General features: G+C 45.5%; 1 protein-coding gene across 3 annotated transcripts in view; it reads right to left on the bottom strand.

Moving 5' to 3' along the window:
• The window catches only part of Map3k15 (mitogen-activated protein kinase kinase kinase 15), a 113,298-nt gene that overhangs the window by 2,173 nt on the left and 94,899 nt on the right, over positions 1-16,226 (bottom strand). For all 3 annotated transcript variants that reach the window (XM_078035058.1, XM_078035056.1, XM_078035057.1), the window contains 8 exons: positions 11,402-11,559; positions 7,124-7,307; positions 6,180-6,345; positions 5,415-5,589; positions 4,419-4,604; positions 3,719-3,824; positions 2,614-2,830; positions 101-213 (listed from right to left, as the gene is read on the bottom strand). In XM_078035058.1, coding sequence (XP_077891184.1) covers positions 101-213; positions 2,614-2,830; positions 3,719-3,824; positions 4,419-4,604; positions 5,415-5,589; positions 6,180-6,345; positions 7,124-7,307; positions 11,402-11,559 — 1,305 coding nt within the window. The remainder of the gene's footprint in view (positions 1-100; positions 214-2,613; positions 2,831-3,718; positions 3,825-4,418; positions 4,605-5,414; positions 5,590-6,179; positions 6,346-7,123; positions 7,308-11,401; positions 11,560-16,226) is intronic.

Below are 16,226 nucleotides of genomic sequence, written 5' to 3'. Positions count from 1 at the left end.
TGGGATTACAGGCGTGCGCCACCGTGCCCAGCTCAGCAGATTTTTAGTTTGTCTTTCTGTCTGACACACCTTAGTTAGAGTTACATGAACAATGACTCACCATTACAATTGAATTGTAATTGAAGGTGATATAATTCTTGAGTTTTCTGTTCTAGCGTTTGCCGTAGAAGATTCTGGTACTCTCTCTCTTTTTGGACTAGGTGTTCCAAGAGTCTGGTTTAAAAAAAAGCATCATTAGCCCAGTGCTATCCAATTCAACTCAAACATTTGTTTAAAATTAAGAGATTGTTGGGATTATGCCTTTAAATTTTTTTTTTTCAGTCAGCTCAGGGGTAGCAGATTTGTTTCTTCAGAGTTCTGTTAACCAGGTTTCAGCTTATGCAGGGGAATCTACCTTTTCTCATTTAACAACAAAGACCAGCACTTGGAGCGTGGGTACATTTTATATTATTGAAACCCTAGCCACCAAGGTATTTTAGAAGGGTGGGCCCTTTTGGAAGAAGATCCCAGAGATTCCCTCGCCCCTCCCACCATGCAATAATACAGTGAGTAGCCAGTCGTCTATGAAGTTGCTAGCCCTTCATCTTGGACTTCAGCCTCCAGAACTGGGAGAAGTAAATTTGTTGTTTGTAAACCACCAGTTGATGGATTTTGTAATAGCAGCCTGAACCAGACTTAGACAGTTTTGTCTCAAAGTATATCATGAACTAGAAGTTAATCTGATGTCGATCAGTACAACTAAGCCAGAAGGATTACCTGATTCCTTAAGCTTGTCTCCCTAAGATACAGTAGCTGAAAATAGGTTATCCTCCTTCTTTGGAGGGAGCTGAAGCAAGGGAACAGCTGCTGGCTGAGGAGAGCCAGAGTTCCACAGGGCAGAACTAGTAACACTGAATCTCTCTGCAGAATCCAGGACTGCACAACACTTAGTGGATTAGGTCATTTAGGCCTTAATACCACTCAGAGCTGAAGTATTGAGGCACTGAGTCACTAAGTAATTCACCCAGAGTCACAGAAACTGGGCTTTTCCCATCAGGACGGTCTCCCTGGGACAAGAAAGAGTTTGCTTCTGGGTCCTTTCCATGCCAGCTTGGATCATATGCCTGGGAGAAGGGAAGCAGGACTGGTAGACTGGAGCCATGTTTACCTTCTTTTGTTTGCTTATGTACCTAAAACACGAGATTAGTTTTAACTGCGTGTTCTTTATATATATTACCCATGCTGGTGAACTAGCGATATAGAACTAAGCTTTATTTGGATTAGTAAAAGTTAATCATTGATGTCTAACTCTGAGAAGTTACTGCAACAATGTGTAAACAGATGAGAACACAGGTACCCCTGGATGATTCAGTGACAAAATGGCATGGGGAGAGGCAAACACTCCTGCCCCAGCAAGGAGGAAATTTTTCTAGTGAGGAATTTCAACCCCCTTCCCCTGGCCTTGCCTACATCTTTGTCAAGCAGTCTTCTTCCTACCAGAGTGAAGGAGACAATTTTAGCCCGTGCCTGGGCCCCTTCAGTGCAAAGTGTTTTCAGGCCTGTCATTGGGACAGACTAGTTATCCCCAGTCACATCACAGACCATCCTGCTACAGCTCTGCCCAATTGCTGCATGGTCAAGGCATTTGCCACAGGATGGGCAGGCTGCCCAAGAGCCGCTTTGTTAGTTAGCCATTCACATTAATGTGCTGAATGCTGTTTAACCAATTCCTAAGTCTACTAAGAATAGAAAATAATGGCATGACTGAACAGTGGAGAGGAATGACCTTCGATCCCACATATAACTGAATTGGGAAAAAAAGTTTTGAAGAACACTAAGTTTTACTACCAATTTCATGTTTGTCATCTTCTTAAAATTTTGCCACCACTACCATTTACTTAAGATTTCAGGTCTGTTAAAAGAAATGTCTAGAAATTAAATCTGAAATATCCTGGGGGTTTGCACAATTTTTCATCCAAAGTATATACATCCAGCACCTTCTCTCCCAATAACAGTTTGCCATAGCTGTAGATTCTAATTGTTTTAAAAGCTCATTGATTTTTGCATTTTGATTTTGATTGATGTGAACCTTCAAAATAAAAAGGGATCATTTTGTTCATTTAACAAATGCTTATGAAACACCTGTTGGATACCAGGAAGTAAACAAAATAGACCTGGGCATTGGAGGAACATTATGATGATGCCAGGGTACCCTGGTTGGGAAGGCAGTTCATTGATACCTGCCTGAGGAACGTGACAAATTACCAGGAAGACACGAGAGGGCAGACTTCCTTGGGATCAGAGTCCATCATCCATAATGAAGTGCAAACACCCCCAAACTCTGCTACTACAGATGTCTACTGAGCATGCCAGGCCATATGCCATGCCAGGAGTCCCATCTTGGTAAAGATACAGAAAAGCGTTAAGGTACTGCTGTCTTTAGTATGGCAAAGTTCCTCATGGCCTGTGGCAAGGCCCTGTACTTATCTGATTCCTAACATTAAAGGAAGGCATTCTAGTTCCTCAGCTGAAACTGCACATAAAACCTTGCCCAGTTCATTGATGGTAAAGACCTGAGACCTGGGTGAGGCCCCAAACAACTCATTCCAGACTGAGGGCCTGGAAGGTCATCACCTGTTGCTCTCCTGCCTGAGCTTGCTCAGCTGGAGGCTCAGGTGCTGCTGGTGGGGCTGGGCCTCCTCTGCAACAGCTGCACCAGGTCTTCTCCCTCCCGATGCCACATGTGCTTCACTTCCGGGCAGGTCTGCTAAGGGATAGTCGTCTTCCACTTCATCTGTGTCCTTATCTACCCCTTCGGTCTCAGACGTAGGCTCAAAGTGAGCTCGGAGCTCTGTGAAATCATAGACCATGGTTATCATGGCATTTAGCTCACGTACTGTGCCACCAAATGAGGCTACTCAAGGGGAGTGTGCTAGCTTTTATAAAAGGAGAGAAGACAATTCTGTTTGGTTCCCTCCACCATAAAGATGATCCCCCCCCAGTTTACACAAAGATGTAAGGAGGTTAGTCAAGGAGGCTTTACAAAGATACAACCAGGCAAATACTTGCTTAGAGCAGGAACATGGGGTTCACATGCCCCTCCTGCCAGTTGAGCATAGGCTACAGAGCATTCAGGAGAGCAGACAGAAGAAGAACAGCAAAGTCCCAGAGTAAAGAGAGGAAGAGGCCAGGTCCATAGAACCCTTCTAAAGCCTCCCATTTCAGGAAGAAGAATCACAGAAGAGGAAGTGACTTTGCCATGAAGCTGCTCTAACATTATGGGCTGGGGGCATAGCTCAATAGCTCAGGTAGAAGGCATGCTTGATAGGAATGGGGCCTTGGGTTTGATCCCCAGCAGGGGGGGAAAACACCCCAAATTCCTATAGCTACTAGAAGATAATTCAGAGAGAGGAAAAAGAAATGGAGCCGTTTTCTTTTCAACTATCTAGCAAGCATTTGTGAGCACACACACTGAAATGGGTACCACAGCACTGGAAGATCCCTGCCTTTTTACATGATGCATTTGTAAGTAGTCACTTTCATTACACTCAGGGGACACATAAGTAAGTACCATATGTTCTTATCGTAGACTGTTCAACTTTGATGGGATCTATGACAGCATTCACTTTACTGCAGGATTGTATAAAGCCACAGGGGGGAAAAATGATTGTTGAATGCAGAGAATAATTCTGGTCTTTGTTAAAGCCTGATGCTGACCTTGACCTCAGAGGGCACTTACCTGGGATGAGAATGGTGATCGCAGCTTGCACTGCTCTGCGGATGATGTTATCCATTGCAAACATCCAGTGGGGCCTAATTAAGTGGTTCCTCAAAATTTTATTTACCTAAAAATCACAAAAATCCAGATTTCTAGTCTGTTGTGCTTTAAGAAAGTCAAGTTCTAATTCTAATTTGCCTTTACTCTGAGACTGAGTATTGGCAATGCTGCCTTGGAGCTTTGTCTGACACATTTCTTCTGAACCCAGTCTTCCTCTAGGCTGCCCTAAGTCACGTTGGAGTCTAGAAGATGTGTACAGCAATGGGATTGACATCACAGGACCTCTTCATTGTTTATTCAACAAACATTTATTGAACACCTAGGAAATGACAGATTGCACTGGGGGTTGGGGACACGAAGATGAACCAGATAGTCTCGGGCCTGAAAGAACTCATATCTGTTTGGGCAGACACATAAGCTTAAAGTCTACACCTACTTGCTGCCAGATGCCATATGCTCCTAAATCGTATTCTTATGTTCTCTGTGGCCAAAGGCAATCAGCCCACTCACTCAGGTGACATTTCCTATACCTACCTACATCCTCAATGTTTAGGAGGAGCTGCTAAATTTCAGCATTCAGGTGTAAACAGATGAGAAGAAATGGGGGCTATGGGAGAAGATGGTGATTATCATGTTCTCCAGGGTCAGATGGAACACTTACAGCATCCTGAAATCCAAACAGTACCAGGTGAATCTGATTGATGGATGAGCTGTCAAAATCCAGGTCCACCTTCAACTTTGATATTGTGGATGCCATCACCCTGTGCTCTGGGGAGCGAATGAAGTCTCTCAAGATCCCGATTATTTGCTTGATATGACCAACTGAGAGATGCAACTCCTCTGAGCTCTGACCACACATACACACAAACATATGAATCATTTTCATTGAATAAGAGAAGTGGGATAGAAAATTCAAAATGTATTGTGGGAAACTAGACTGCCCATTTGCTAACAGAATTGTGGAATCCCTTGGGGAAGAAGGAGCCTTTGTTCTTAGAATTCCCTCTATATCCTTCCTGGGGTGGGGGGTCTTCTGGCAAGCACACATCCTCACCATTAAGTCCCACTGAATGATTCTACCTCCTGTTTGACCCCTCATCAAAAGGCCTAGTTTACAATGTGGCAGTGACCTCTTCCTAAAATGACCTTCCCCATCCAAAATAAAGATAGGGGATAGGGGGATCAGTATACTACTGCTGTGTCCTAGTTAAAACTCAAATCTTTTCATCCATAACCATTCTCCATAAAGTGGCTGTTCTCCCAGATTCTGAGGGCAGCTTTACCATGTCCTACAGCTGGGGGTTAACTCCACCCTAGGCCTCAAAACCAAGATGATAAGAGGCCAGAGGCTGGAAGCCCTTCAGCTTCCTGGTGTTTCTGCTGCCATGTGGCTCTTTCTCCACCAGGTGGTAGCACCACCCTGCAAATGCCTAGAAGCACTGCAGTGATCTGCAAATTCACATTTTAGCGGAGTTTTTTTCTTTGTATATTCTTTTGTTTTGTTGGGGAAGGGAAGGATGTTAGGAAATACTTATGGTGCTCACTCTAACTATGCAAATGTTCCAGGCTACAGAGAGGAGTGGTTCCTCTTCAAATCTGTCCAGGGACTTGGACCCAGGTGGGATGGGATTAGATTAGCAGATGCCATTCCCAGTACCTGGGTCACACACTCCTGCAAGTTAGAAACCACCTGGTTCTGCTCTTCCCAAAGGATTTTGTACAAGATGGCACGGCGCTCACTGTCCTTGCGCAGCAGAAAGAGGCCCTGGTCCCTGTCATCTGGGGAAGAAGGTGCATTCCGGTCTTCTGAGGCTGAGCTCTCGTCTGGAACGCTGCAGACGAAACACATGTGACAATCCTGTATTTGTCCTGGAACACTATCACCAGGAAGTGTACCACCATATGCTGTGGGGGCGGGGCTAAGAGGAATACACTGCAGTCCCCAGGCTCAAGAAGAGGAAGCTGCAGGGAACAAGGCTGAAGGAGGAGGGAGGCCATGTCCCCCTCTCCCCTTTGCTTCCCCCATAGTAGTCAAGTTCACGGGGAGAAGGGGGAAAAGAAGTGGGGTTGAGGGGGGGGAGCAGAGGAAGGGAGAGGAAAGAAGGGGAGTAGAAGTGAAGGCAAGTTGAGAGAGGGAAGGGGGAGAAAATAAGGGGGTATGTGGGAGGGAAAACAGGGGAAAATGAGGGGAAGAAGAGCCAGGAGAGGGAAGTGCAGAGGAGGAAGGAAATAAGACAGTGGAACAGAGGGCAGGGAGTAAGCAAAGTGCTCTCCTGGCTTGTCCCCAGACATTCTGCTGCCCTGCAGGAAAGCAAAAGCCCTTCCCAGCCCTCTGGTTATGACCCAGCAAGTATTGCATCACTGAGGAACACCAGCACCCCTCACAGGACCACAACAGGGGGACAAGGGAAACGGGCAGTACCTGAGAAAGTGACTGAGCTGGTGCTTGGGCACTTGTGTCCTCTCAAAGAATGTGTCAGGCTGGGCATCAGAGTCTGGGGAGATGGAGCCATGCTCGCTGCTGCTACTGCCCAGAGGTTCCCCTGGTGACGGCAGGGCCAGGGCACTGGTGACAATGCGGGTTCCTTCTGTGGGGGTCAGCCAGACAGGGAATGGAGAGGCTCAGAGAAGGACCAGGTGGAAGTTGAGCTTCTGGCAGCCTCTCAGACCCAGGTGCCCACCTGGGGGCTTGCTAAGCCTGCACAGCTCTGACTTAGGTGGTGTGAAGAGTCACCTGAGACCATGGTGAGAAATGTAGGTCTGAGATGGGCCTCATCATAAACAGGTGGTCTAGGGTCACATTCTATGGAGCAAGTTTAGAGTCATTCTGCCATGCCTTCTGATTCCATCCACCCTGGAGGGAAAATGGCAAATGGCTTCCTTTTCACAGGCTGCTCTTTGTCACTGCTAGTTACAGGCTACTATTCTAGAAGGTGTCACTGGGCTTTGGAGGCCTGTGGGAAAGCTACCACAGGCAAGCATCCCTAACACATCCTTTAATCAAGGCCAGGATGGCAGGCCAGGCTCCAAAGATGAAACATCAGGCTCTACACTTAGGGGAGACACAAACCCCAGACAGGTACCTCTCATCTCCCACCTCCACACATTCCCAAAAGAAAGACTTTAAGGAAGTTGGGGGAGTGGACCTCACAGTCACCCTCCAGGCTCCCTGTGCCTGTCAGGAAATGGAGGGATGTTTGCTAGATGGACTTTGACAACCTTCAAACCTACAGCACCATCCCTGCCACTCTTCACATAAATAGGCACAACATGGAAGCTCAATGCTATGGAGAGCTAGCACTCTTTGTAAGCAGCAGAGAAGCCCCAGGCCCAGGGCATCTCCCCAGCTGTCCAGGTAGGCCTCACCTGAGGGCTTGAAAGCAATTCGGTTCTTCTTGCCCTTGTTCACCTGCCTTAAGAAACTCTCTCTGAGTAGATCAGTGGCAGTGGCCCGTTTTTGAGGGTCAGGCTCAAAACAGAATAAGATGAAGGTTCTGGCTTCAGTTGAAAGAGCTTCTGGAATCTCAGGGTGGATCTTAAACATTCCCACCTGCATTTAAGGGAGAGGTAACCAATGTGTCAGTGAAGCCTCAGGTGATTCAGGGGAATGAATTTTCAACAGAAAGCTCCTACACGTCCATCCTATGAGGGGCTGGGAATGCCCCAAAGATGCTCAGTTCTGTCCATGCCCCTTTGCAATGCTATGTTCCTGCTCCTCCTATCCACAGGTGGTCTCTATTTCCCTATCCCTGGAGTCTCAGCTGGCCTTTTGAAGGCTGTGATGTGGCTCAGTGGTAGAGTGCTTGCCTAGCATGGGTGAGGCCCTGGATTTGATCCCCAGCACTGAAAAAATAAAAACAAACAGAAATCAGCTGGCCTTTTGTGACTTTCCTTTCAAAGAGACTGAGGTGAAAGTTCTATGTGAGGGTTTCATAGCTTAGGCCTTAAGATGTCTTGTAGTCCCTGCCCTGGTCCTCTTGGAGCCCTGAGACCACCACACAGGGAAGGAGTCCAGGATGGACAACTGTGTGGACAGAAGGGTCCGACCCTCACTGCCACACCCTCAGTCACCTGCAAAAGGACCTCTCAGAGGATCCTGCCCCAGCCAAGCTGCCACCTGGATACAACCACAGGTGTGAGTCCAGGCAAGGCCTGCAGGAAAGCCAGCCAACAGTCCACTCACAGAGCTGTGAGGAATAACAAGTCACATAGTTATTAGTTACATAGCACAAGAGACTTGAGAGGGAACTGGGCCAAAGCCTGGGGCAGGAGAGCCACATTCTGAGGTTATTCAAAGGCTTCTACTATCTGTTCCCAAGAGACACCTCACCACACCTCTCAGTCCCTATGCATCCACAGCCCAGGTCCCCATCCTCCAGCTCTAAGCCATAAGCATACAAAACCTGAGGCTGCTAACCTCACAGACAAGTTGTCATCCACAGCCAAGCCAGGACCTCCTCCCTAGGGATACAGCAGTTGAGGGAAGTGAACTGCTCCTTCATTTCATAGTTCTTGCTAGAATGGCTGTTTCAGGGCCCACTTTTGGATAGTCAACTGCTATCCTGCCAAAGGTTCCCTGTTTCTGTGACCAGAGTCAGTTCTCAGCTGTCACATCTCACTATGACATGGAAATGTTTCCGACAAACCTTGAATAACCTCTTCTTGCATAATTGTTCCCATCAGGAGTGGCTCTCTAGTTTTCTTAGGCATTGTCATCTTAAAGTTTACAGCCTTCCCTGTGTCTTTTCCAAGCCCACTCAATTCAGTGGAGGAAGCTGTTCTGTCTTCCCAATCCACGCTCATGGCCAGCCCCTCAGCAATCCTGAGGGCTGGCTTGGGCTCGTTTCCTGCACAACATGTGGGAGCAAAGACCTGGGTGCTGCAGACCTTCTGACTTCACCTCCCAAAGGCCCTTGATGAGGTGGACACATCCCATTCCCAGGACACTGCTACTCGTGGACAGCACACCCTACCACCTTGCAAATACATCACTTTTATTAGAGTGCTCTGCTATGACTTAAAAGCTCCCTTAAGGGTCCACCAGGGCTACTGTAACAAAGTATCACAAACTGGGGGGCTTAAACACCAGAAATGTATTGTCTTCTAGTTCTGGAATCTGGGAGGCTGAGACCAAGGTCTCCCCCTGAGGCCAGTCTCTTAAGATGCATCACCCCAATCCCCTGCTTTCACACAGTCTTCTCTCTGTGCATGTCTGTCTTGGAGTCCAAATATCCCTTTTTAATAAGGACACCTGTCATTGCTGCCTTGGGGTCCACTCTGATACCATTTTAATGTGATTTTTTTCTGTGAAAACCCTACTTCCAAATAAGGTCATGTTCTGAGTTTCTGGGGATAAGGACTTCCATATATCATTTTGGGTGACACAATTAAACCCATAACACTCCCCTTGGGGGAAGAATAATTCCCTTTGTTTCAGACACTGCCCAGAAGCTTTTAAAATTTTTGTTGAAGGATTCTACTATCCAAGAAATGAATAACACAGTGGACATTATTTGCTCAATACTAACTTTTTTGTTGGCAACATAAAGTGACTTCATGTGTGACCCAAACAAATCAACATTTTTGCAAAGAATTTGTACAGATAATGAGCGAACCAAAAACAGGAGGCAGGAAGAAGATCCTGGGAGTTGTTCATGCCCGGTGGATGAATTGAGAAAGTCACAGCCTTCGGCTGGGTTTCTGGATTACAGAAAGTCAACAGATCAGAAAACAGACAGACATGGCTCTCCAGTGGGCACCATGTTTTTCCAAGCACCAGCTGCTATTTATTCTAAGGCCTGTGATGGAAGCTGCAGGTGAGATCTTTAACTTCACTGGTTAAAGTGAATGGTCACTGATATGTTCAAGAAGGTTGCTGCTGTCTTCTAGTCCTTGTCTTCAGGGTTCTGTTAGCACTGTAGGGACCAGAAAACTTTGGTGGACTTGAGGTGTTGGCCTTGAAGCTACCTGGGTAGCTGATATAATGGAAGGAAGCTCTGAGAATCTTCTGCTGGGGCCCAGTCAGGCTGAGGGGAGCAGCCAAGGTACCCAGAGCACACAATCCCACATTCATATTTTTGAGGTCTTTCTACCCAAGGGGCTGAGCCAGAGGGTCCAGCAATGATGCAGGCCATGATGGAGGCTGCCAAATGTGGCAGAAAAGCTACTAAAAGGCCTCTGGACATGTACTATGAAGCTATGTCAATGTACCGTAGCTTCATTATCTACAAACAATGGCCATTTGACTTTTTGAGACCCCCCCCCACCCTTTTGGGATGAATAAAAATCTTCCATAGGGGCTGGGGCTGTAGCTCAGAGGCAGAGCACTTACCTAGCATATGTGAGGCACTGGGTTTGATCCCTAGCACCACATAAAAATAAACAAAAAAAAAAGATAAAGACATTCTGTCCACCCACAACTAGAAAAAAGGAAGGTCACTGTTGATAATGGACTCTCAGGGCTGGAGCCCCTTAAATGTTTCCAAAGATACTCAAGAATTAGAAACTGCAGACCTGACCTTGGGCACACAGGGTTGTCCTGGCATCAGCTTCCTGTGGGGTCATAAGCAAGTATATCCCCTTTCAAGGTCCCACTTGCCCAGCAGTAAAACCACCACCGATATGTTAGCCTCCACACACGGAGTGGCCTTCCATTAGCCATAGAAGGTTGTTGCAGTTCTGCCTCTCCAAAATCCATTCCTTCAAAGACGCATACCACACCATGGCCTTTGAGCCTTACCCAGAGAAAGGGCAAATGCAAATGAAAAATAAGAGGCTTAATTATCCCCTTCCAACATAAAGGAAGAGGATTCTTAGAGCATTTACTTTAGAGAACTTAAAATTTTTTGTTCTTTCTCTCTTGAGATGTTTTTGTTGTTGTTATTGCTGTTGTTACTAGGGATTGAACCCAGGGGCACTTAACCACTGAGCCACATCCCCAGCCCTTTTTAATATCTTATTTAGAGACAGGGTCTCACTGAGTTGCTCAGAGCTTCACTAAGTTGCTGAGGCTGGCTCTGAACTTGTGATCCTCCTGCCTCAGCCTCCCGAGCTGCTGAGACTACAGGCACATGCCACTGCACCTAGTGCATGTAAATCTTTTTAACAGCTAGATAAGCCTCTTACCAGAAACATCTTTCCCAAGACTCAGGAGCCATTGCTTTGAAATGAAATCATTGAGGAAGACAGTGCCTCTGTCTCCCAGTTTCTGTAGGAGGGAAGGGGGCCAACTTTGGTGGTGCCTCACTCCAAAACTACCTCCTGTCTTAAGATAAAACAGGTTTATTATTTTTTCTCTGCAAAAAGCCAATTTCCTAACATAAAAGGTCACCTCAATTACCAGGTGAATCTAAGAGGAGCCATGTGTTGTCAAGTCCTCTCACTTGAGGTCTAGTTATTTATCTTGAGAATGTGGTTATAACGAAATTTATCTACTTAGCAATATAAAGGGGTGAGATTTCCTTCAGTCTTTGAAATCTTAGCAGATTATCTGTGATGTGCCTTGCATTCTAGTTTAATACTTATTAAATAATAAAACTGTTTTCCTTCTCTCCTTTGTGTATAAGTTTTCAAGATTGAGAAGAGATCTTGTTTTAAATTGTTTCCCCAACATCTAAACCACCCAAATGACCAAATGTGTCTTACTTTGAACATTGCTGCCTGTGGTTCACCAAGCTCATGGAATGGAGGCTTGCTGGTGGCCATCTCAATGATGGTGCAGCCCAGGGACCAGATATCAGCTGGGGCACCATACCCACGAGGTCCTTGATCAATAATCTCAGGTGCCATATACTGCAGAGTACCTATATAGAAAATAAATGCAAAAACCAGAGCACTATATTGCTTATAAATGAACTGGACCATTAGTAAAAACAAGTCTGGGGGCTTAATTGTCTCATTAATAGTGGAAGGAGCCTTGTTCTATGCATAAATAATATGCCTTCATCACTTTTTAACCCGAAACATGCAACATAGCTTCTTTCAATACTAGGCATATTGAGAGAGGATTGCTTACTCCCTCAAAGGATAAAGGGGCCCAATTCAATTAGCATGTTTTAGCACATGCCAAATACAGGGAAACTGGAATGGGAGAAACAGCCTGATCACAAAAAGCTTCCCAGGGGAGGAGACATATATAATGGTGGTGGTAGCAGCAGCTGTGATGGTAAAATGTGCTAAGTGCTGTAACAGAGGTGTACACAGAGGACTGGAAGAATGTGGATGAAAAAGTGCTTGATTCTGTCTGGTCTGAATCAGGGAAATCTATGACTGTCAATTTCTTTCGGTCTCTGAGAGGCAAATGCCAAAATAAGATTAGACATATAAGAGATTTACTGGGGAGAAGGTCTATGAAGGATAAAGGGGAGGGCAGGATTGGCAGGGAGAGTGCCATACTACAAAGCAGGCCTGAGCCCTGGGGGAAATGGAGGGAGGAAGAATTAGGTAGAAGAGTCTCAGCACTGAGGGCTTCAGCCAGGTCACCAAGGAGAACTTGGCCATAATTTGCCCATTGGCAGAGTCCCATATTGGCTCTAGAATCTTAACCAGGTTCAGACATTGTCAAGGAGCAGCCTGGGTAAAGTGTCACCTTACCAAGAATGTGATCCAAAGGGGCATCAGCTGGCACTGCCAATGAAGTAGGTTCCTGCTACTATGGTTGAAGAGGTGGTCAAAGGGATAGGAGGGTGTTCAGGTATAGGGAAGAACTTGAGCAAGAACATGGGTATAAAGTATAGAGTCCAGGGAACAACAAGTGATATTTCACTAGGGGCAGGGTATAAAAAGGATTAAGGAGAGCAGCAAGGGCACAGTCTAAATGGCAAGTTGTATGTTCTGAAGACTGGCTTTGTGGGCTGGGGTTGTGGCTCAGAGGTAGAGTGCTCGCCTAGCATGCATGAGGTATTGGGTTCGATACTCAACACCAATAAAAATAAAATATTGTGTCCACCTATAACTAAAAAATAAATGTTAAAAAAAGACTGGCTTTGGACTTTCTCCTGTGGTTCATGAGCTACCAGAGGTTACCCCAGGGAAGGCACTGATTGGACATGGTAGCAGGAAGACGAAGGGATTATTGAATAGAAAGATGGGAAGCAGAGAGCTCAATCAAGGGCTCTAGGAGTAAAATCTTTGGTTTTCCTTGAAATTAAGCAAGAGGAAAGGGAAAATGTGGCTGGGACATTAGCAGATGTTATAGGCTGGCAAAGAGGTTTAGAAGAAAACATCAAATTCAGAGATGACCTTAGCCAAGGTGTTACAGGAACACTAATGTCCAGAGAAATGAAAGGTCCCGTCTCAAGATCATTCAACCAAAACAGGTTTCCTGAGTTTTACTCAATAAAAATGGCTCATTTTCAGTTAAAAAAATAAAATAAAAAGTTTGAATCAAATGTATGATATGTGAAGATCATTGTAATGTTTTGAGCAACCTATAAAAAATTTTTTAAAAGTTTGAATAAGCTACTGCTATGTCCTTCTCTTAAAGATCCAATGTCTTACCAGCATTTTTCCTTCCCATGAACATTTTAAAGACTCTAGAACAGCTGTGACCAGAATAATTTTCTTTAATGATGGGGATGCTCTATTCTATGCCATCTAATATGGTAGCCATTAGCCACATATTGGCTGTGGATATGTGGCTAGTGAGGCAGAAGAAATTAATTTTAAATTGTTTTAACTTGATTTGATTTCATTTCAATTGATCTAAAGTTAAATATAAAATTAGTGTGCACAACTCATCAGTGCGACAAATGATGGCTTTGGTCTCCAGAGCTAATAAACTGGTGGGGAAGTGTTCAGTCAGTTGCAGAGTTGAGCAAGATGGAGGTGCATCACTCTTGATGCACTATTAGGAAACCCCAGAGCCACAGGAAAGGAACTTCCGGTGATACAATATCCCCTGCAGGCAGTTGCTGCTGTGAATAACAAAGGGAGAGGTGTTGGTAGGGAATGTGCCTTCTAATGAATCCAAAATTCATTAATTATGATTTGACACTGTGTTGTTTCTTAAGCTATCATCTCCCAGCTCTGCTCTGTGCTGCTGGGTCTGGAACTCAAAAACAAACAAACAAACAAACAAAAAAAACACCAAACCAAACCAAACCAAAAAAAAAAAAAACCCAAAAACATTTCTGCTTTGCCTGAGGTTCCCTGTTAGGCTTTGCAATTATGCAGTGCTAAAGAGATCCCAGAAGGATGGAAAGGGGACTTATTCTTCCTTGTTCCTGGGAGGAAGCTTACTCTGGACCCTCAGGTGACTCCAGTCCCTACCTTCTTGTCACTCTATTACTCCCCAGAACCATCTTCATCTTGCCCTTCCAAGGGACTTGCTCCAGCTCAATGACACTCCCCTCAAAGTTTTAATCCTACCCTCCTATTTGCACCCCCAAGCAAAGATGGCATTGTGGGGCATCTGAATCATGCACAAATCCTGGGAAACTGGCCTGCCTTACATCTATAGGGGGTTCATATCCTTCATAAACTCCATTTCCTCCAACGGGTGCCCCACCTCACTGTCACTGGCTCAGCACCTACACCAGGGTGGTGGTGCTGAATGCAGAAAAAGGTGTCCAGAAGACCCACAAACACTAACCCAGCCCCCTTGGAACATAAAATTTGTTAGCAGCTCCTGGACAATTGCCCAAACAGGATTTTCAAATTATCAGCAGGGAAAATACATGGCATAAGGAGATACTTTTTAAAATAATGTTATTGTGTTTTTTATACTCTTATTTATTTTTATGTGGTGCTGAGGATCTAACCCAGTGGCTCATACATGCTAAGCAAGCACTCTACCACTGAACTACAACTGCAGCCCAAGGTAATGCTTTTTGACAAAGGCACCAAGACATAATACAGATACCAGGACAAGGTGAGAGACTGGGGCCACAAGGTACACATTTTCTAAGGGCACCTCAGATCTCTGGGTACACAAGTCTTGGGCCTATTTGCTCAGAGGCATCCCATCCAGACCAAGGGGTTCAGAGTGTTTAGAGAGGGGAGATACAATAGCAGGGTATTGAAGGCAGCCTCTTTGGAGAGAGAGCTCTCATTTCATCAATGCATCAATGGATTAATGCACTAATGGATTCATAGCTGAGTAGGAGCTGGTGGAAACTGTAGGATATGGGACCTAATTGGAGGAAGTATATCCTTGGGGATGTGCCTTTGGGGATAATATCTTGTCCTTAACACCTTCCTCCCACTCTCTACTTCCCAGACACCATAAGGGGAACAACTTTGCTATCTGGCATGACATTCTGCCTTACCATGGGCCCAGAAATAATGGAGCCAGATGACCATGGACTGAGACCTCTGAAACCATGAGTCAAAATAAAGTCTTTCTCCTTTTAAGTTGTTTTCCTCAGGTATTTTGTCATAGCAACAAAGAGCTGACTAGCACAGTCTTTCAGATACTGTTAGAACCTGATGTTTCAAACTTTAATATTAAAGAAGGTGCAGCCTCCCATGGTGGTGGGGGCTTCCCTAGTTGCCCAACCCAAGGGATGGTCCCTGGAGGAGACCACTTCTTCCCAACCCAAGGTCTTCAAACTACTCAGAGCTCAATACATGCACATCCCCTAGAGGTAAGGTGCACAGAGGACTGGTTCTCAAGGGAGCAAAAGCCACTTATAGCAGCAGAGACAGAGGATTGTAAAGTCTGGGAATATTGTCATTACCTCTCAACAATAGCTTGAAGAGCAGAAACCCTTAACTCTTAAAAAGTGAGGCCCATTGGTTTAGGGGTTTTGTTTGTTTCCCCCAGAGGAATCTAGCTTAAAGGCAGTCTTCCAAGACCTGAATTCCTCCATGGAAAGTTGAAAAGGGGTGGGTAGAATGTGAGGGGCAAGAGTTGGGGAGGGGCAGGGGTTAGTCAACCAAAGGCAGGCCCCTGCCCACGATGTGGAGGGTCACATTCAAGGGGATCCATCAGGAGCAATTAACAGGAAACATCACCCAGGTCCCTAGCACACAAACTCAGCTTATAGCAGTACTAGTCAAGTGACAATATGTCAAGCCCCTTGCCTTGCCTTTCTGTAGCTATTGAGTGAAAAAAGAGGTGACAGAAGAGAAACAACACTGAGTCACCTGAGCAGAGATCACTGCCTACTGCTGTAGGTGGGAGGGCGAGGGGAGAGGAGTTGGCCCTGGGAATGAGGACCAGACCATTGATGAGTATATGAGCCCATTCTTTTTATCACTCATTTCAACCTGTTTGCTCTTTACTCTGTCTTCTGAGGGTGGCTGGAAAAGTCATGGGAAAGGCCCACTGCTCTGGGCAGGATATTATGGGGCAGTGGGGAAAAAAATACAATGGCTTTTATCATGACAACCTTTGAGTCCCACAGGTTCAACACACTAGATACACACAGGAACTCAATTCTCTCAAAGGCTCCTTCCAGCTCTAATAGCCTGCAATTTCTATATGAAAATAGGTATTTCTTTTTAAATTAATAAATACTTCCAAGTT

Source organism: Ictidomys tridecemlineatus, chromosome X, assembly GCF_052094955.1.
Source record: "Ictidomys tridecemlineatus isolate mIctTri1 chromosome X, mIctTri1.hap1, whole genome shotgun sequence".
Lineage (NCBI taxonomy): Eukaryota > Metazoa > Chordata > Mammalia > Rodentia > Sciuridae > Ictidomys > Ictidomys tridecemlineatus.
The sequence above is the reverse complement of the archived record's forward strand: the minus strand, read 5'-3'. Positions and strand labels throughout refer to the sequence as shown.